The sequence below is a fragment of the Limulus polyphemus genome, unplaced genomic scaffold (genome assembly GCF_000517525.1).
Source record: "Limulus polyphemus unplaced genomic scaffold, Limulus_polyphemus-2.1.2 Scaffold4826, whole genome shotgun sequence".
Taxonomy (NCBI): domain Eukaryota; kingdom Metazoa; phylum Arthropoda; class Merostomata; order Xiphosura; family Limulidae; genus Limulus; species Limulus polyphemus.
In genome coordinates this window covers 24,573-28,126 of record NW_013670436.1, presented here as the reverse complement: position 1 = coordinate 28,126, position 3,554 = coordinate 24,573, and the positions used below count along the sequence as shown (strand labels likewise).

General features: G+C 33.9%; 1 protein-coding gene across 1 annotated transcript in view; it reads left to right on the top strand.

Annotated features, from left to right (window-relative positions):
* The window catches only part of LOC106471738 (tail-anchored protein insertion receptor WRB-like), a 7,814-nt gene that overhangs the window by 1,738 nt on the left and 2,522 nt on the right, over nucleotides 1-3,554 (top strand). The window contains exons 2-3 of the mRNA XM_013932361.2: nucleotides 207-372; nucleotides 1,273-1,340. Of these exons, the coding sequence (XP_013787815.2) occupies nucleotides 207-372; nucleotides 1,273-1,340 (234 nt within the window). The remainder of the gene's footprint in view (nucleotides 1-206; nucleotides 373-1,272; nucleotides 1,341-3,554) is intronic.

Below are 3,554 nucleotides of genomic sequence, written 5' to 3'. Positions count from 1 at the left end.
ATAATGATTGTAATTTTTTGTGATTTTATTTTCTGCTCTACAGTGTTTAGATTATACATTTCTATTTTCCAGTTAGGAAGTTGTAAACCCTGATCCAGAATATCCTTTTTATATATTTTTAACTGAATTGACTTAAACAGTGCTCCAGGAATGACTTGATTCCTAACAGGTTTTACGTTTATTTTACTCAGTTTTTTTTATTTCAGTTAGTCCAGATAGTTGTAAGGGAAAGTGAGATGGAGATGAACCTGAGACGACAGGTGTGCGATTTGAAAGCCGAGTTGGGAGGTGTCAGCATGGTCGATGAATTTGCCAAGTATGCCAAAATTCAAAGAAAGATAAACAAAATTACAGAAGAACTATTACATCAAGGTAATTTAATCTTCAAAGTGACTTTATTCAGCTTTAATGGACGTACAAAAGAATAAGTTATGACCGAAAGGATGAACAGGTTTTAAGTATTTTACCTCGATAAATTTGTGAATAATAATTTAAAGTTGTTGACAAAAAACCTACAGCCAAAGCCTCTTAAATATTAACATTCCCATTATTACAAAATTACTGATGTCTTCACTCTTAGTGCATTGAATCATTCAAACGTTATTTTCTTTGAAATCAAATATAAGGTAGTTATAACAGCTGGCATGAATACATGCTTCCAAATGTATACTTGAAGAATTGGTAGTTGTCCACACAAATTAACTGAGGAATTTTACAGAAATATTTAAATGAATACGTTCACTATTAACTTCACATTTTAACTGAGCTTTTAATGAGTTTCTTCCTTAAGTATCTGTTACTTAACCCCTTGAGTGCATAATTAAATTTTGGTGAGGTTCTCGAACAGTGTCAACTATCCACTAAGGAATGAAATGTAGAATTTGGCGTTTTTTGGTACTTTTTCAATGTCAAAATCCACTGGTTGTGCTTTTGCTTGGTGATGTTTGTTTGCGTGGTACTAAATTAGGAAATTTAAGGATGTACAAGTATCCCGATTGTTGCACTGTGAGGAAAAGTTTTTGTGACACCACGGAATAAGTCCACTTGTCGCACCAAACGGTTATAAATCCAATTACTGCATCCATAGGGTTAATGAAGAATTGCAGAGAATATTTACCAAATATATTTAAATAGTAGGAGTGTGATGAATGTATCCATTTAGGCTAAAATGTTAGGTACAGTATTGAAGTTATTTCAACACATGTGTTTAATGTACGGTAAATACATCATAATTTCATGCTGATTTTTTTATTCTATTTTTTCATTCTACAGCACAATTGAGATCAACATCAACCATGAATGTGGGAATTTTGGCCACTGTTATTTTTTATGTGATCTTGGTAAGTTCCTGAAATATGTAGATCTACACAAAATGATAGAATATTTTTATATATTAAAAATAAATTCTGATTACTTGAAATGCGAGAAGATTAAACTTCTGGAAAAATATCATTATTCTGAGCATATCAGAAATGTTCAAATTATAATAACGTTCATTAATATTATACGTGTAAATGTTGTGACAACTTTTGGCCTTGCAACTGATTGAATCCATCTATAAATCAAACAGTGGATGAGACATGTAACAGTTTAAAAACATCTGATATTAACAACATGGGCAGACGATGATGATTTAGTGATTTTATAGTAAAAGAATAAATAAAAAATTTCAGATGTAACGGAAAAATGCAAGTTTTAAATAAGCAAATTTTACTTCGGTAACTCTTATGGGTTTTCATACCTCGTATAAAAATAATACAAGAATCAAGTCTTAAAATGGTACACTTCTTCGGTAACTCTTATGGGTTTTCATACCTCGTATAAAAATAATACAAGAATCAAGTCTTAAAATGGTACACTTCTTCGGTAACTCTTATGGGTTTTCATACCTCGTATAAAAATAATACAAGAATCAAGTCTTAAAATGGTACACTTCTTCGGTAACTCTTATGGGTTTTCATACCTCGTATAAAAATAATACAAGAATCAAGTCTTAAAATGGTACACGGCATAAGGCAAACAGTTTCAGTTTACTCACTAATTTAGTGTGAAGGATGGGATAAGATGAGGTCCATTCGTGGCGGCTGAATTGTTGACACGGAAGCTTGGAGATTCCTCTGTATACCTGTAGACAAGACTGCTGTTTTGTTTTGATTGCTGTCAGATCGGTAAATGCCGATTCACACAGGTATGTTGGTATGAAAGGCAAGATCATGACCATCACTTTTCGTGACAGGTCAGGGTGTCCTTTACAAACTAACATCCAGAAGTTCCCAAGAGGTTTTGACTTGAATTCTACCTGAATAATTTTATCACTGGATAGCTCTATGATCTTTTCTTGAATTGCCTTTGGCAGATGAGAAGTTGTGCTGCCATTAAATGGTTTCTGGATCCAATCATGTTCTTCCGTTGATTCGTGGAGATGAAACAACAGAAGAACATGATTTAACTCATTTTCTTCCAAGAATCCACTGAGGCAAGAAACACAGCACACTTTTCATTCTTAAATTGGTTTTCCCCACAGCACAGGTTTTTTTGCAAAATACAAAAACTTTGCCACTTAGTTGCACAACATTGCTATTTCAACTTTGCAGTGATAAGTTAGAGTCGATGAGTTTATCAAAAATATGAGTCGGTACTAGAGACCACTTTTTTATCCATAAAATGTTCCACTAGTACGAGGTTACAGTTTAACAAAAAAAAATGCAAAGTACATTTTTTTTTCTTTTGCACAATGCAACTGAGTACCTTCCCTCGAAAGCATCTCTGTATGCAGTAGGAGCTTGTCAACGGATCTCATTTTTCAACAAAGAATGGAAAAGTAAATAGCCTGCTATTCAAAACTCTTGATTTTGTAAAGTTCACGACATGAATAGCTTCTTTTTTTTTGCTTTGGGGGCAGCAATTTCTTGTTTTCAATAAATGCAGCTGCCCCATGCCCCATCAGTGCATACCCAAATGTAATTAGTCCAAGAAAGATTGTTTGTGGTGAAAAACTCATCATTAAAAAAGACCATGGCTTCCCCTGTAGCTCTCCCTTATAAGTGCTCGGGAAAACAGAAACTGTTCATACATTTCTTCTTCATAACAGTATCGTACAAATGTCAGAAGCTGAGCTAAATTTGCAACAGTTGTGGTTTTGTCAAGTTGTATGGTGAATTATGGACTGTTCTGGAAGTGTGTTATAAGTTGAATTATGGACTGTTCTGGAAGTGTGTCATCGGTTGAATTTTGGACAGTTCTGGAAGTGTGTTATAAGTTGAATTATGGACTGTTCTGGAAGTGTGTTATGAGTTGAATTATGGACTGTTCTGGAAGTGTGTTATCAGTTGAATTATGGACTGCTCTGGAAGTGTGTTATCATTTGAATTTTGGACTGCTCTGGAAGTGTGTCATCAGTTGAATTTTGAACTGTTCTGGAAGTGTGTTATCAGTTGAATTTTGGACTGTTCTGGAAGTGTGTTATAAGTTGAATTTTGGACTGTTCTGGAAGTGTGTTATCAGTTGAATTTTGGACTGTTCTGGAAGTGTGTTATAAGTTGAATTTTGGACTG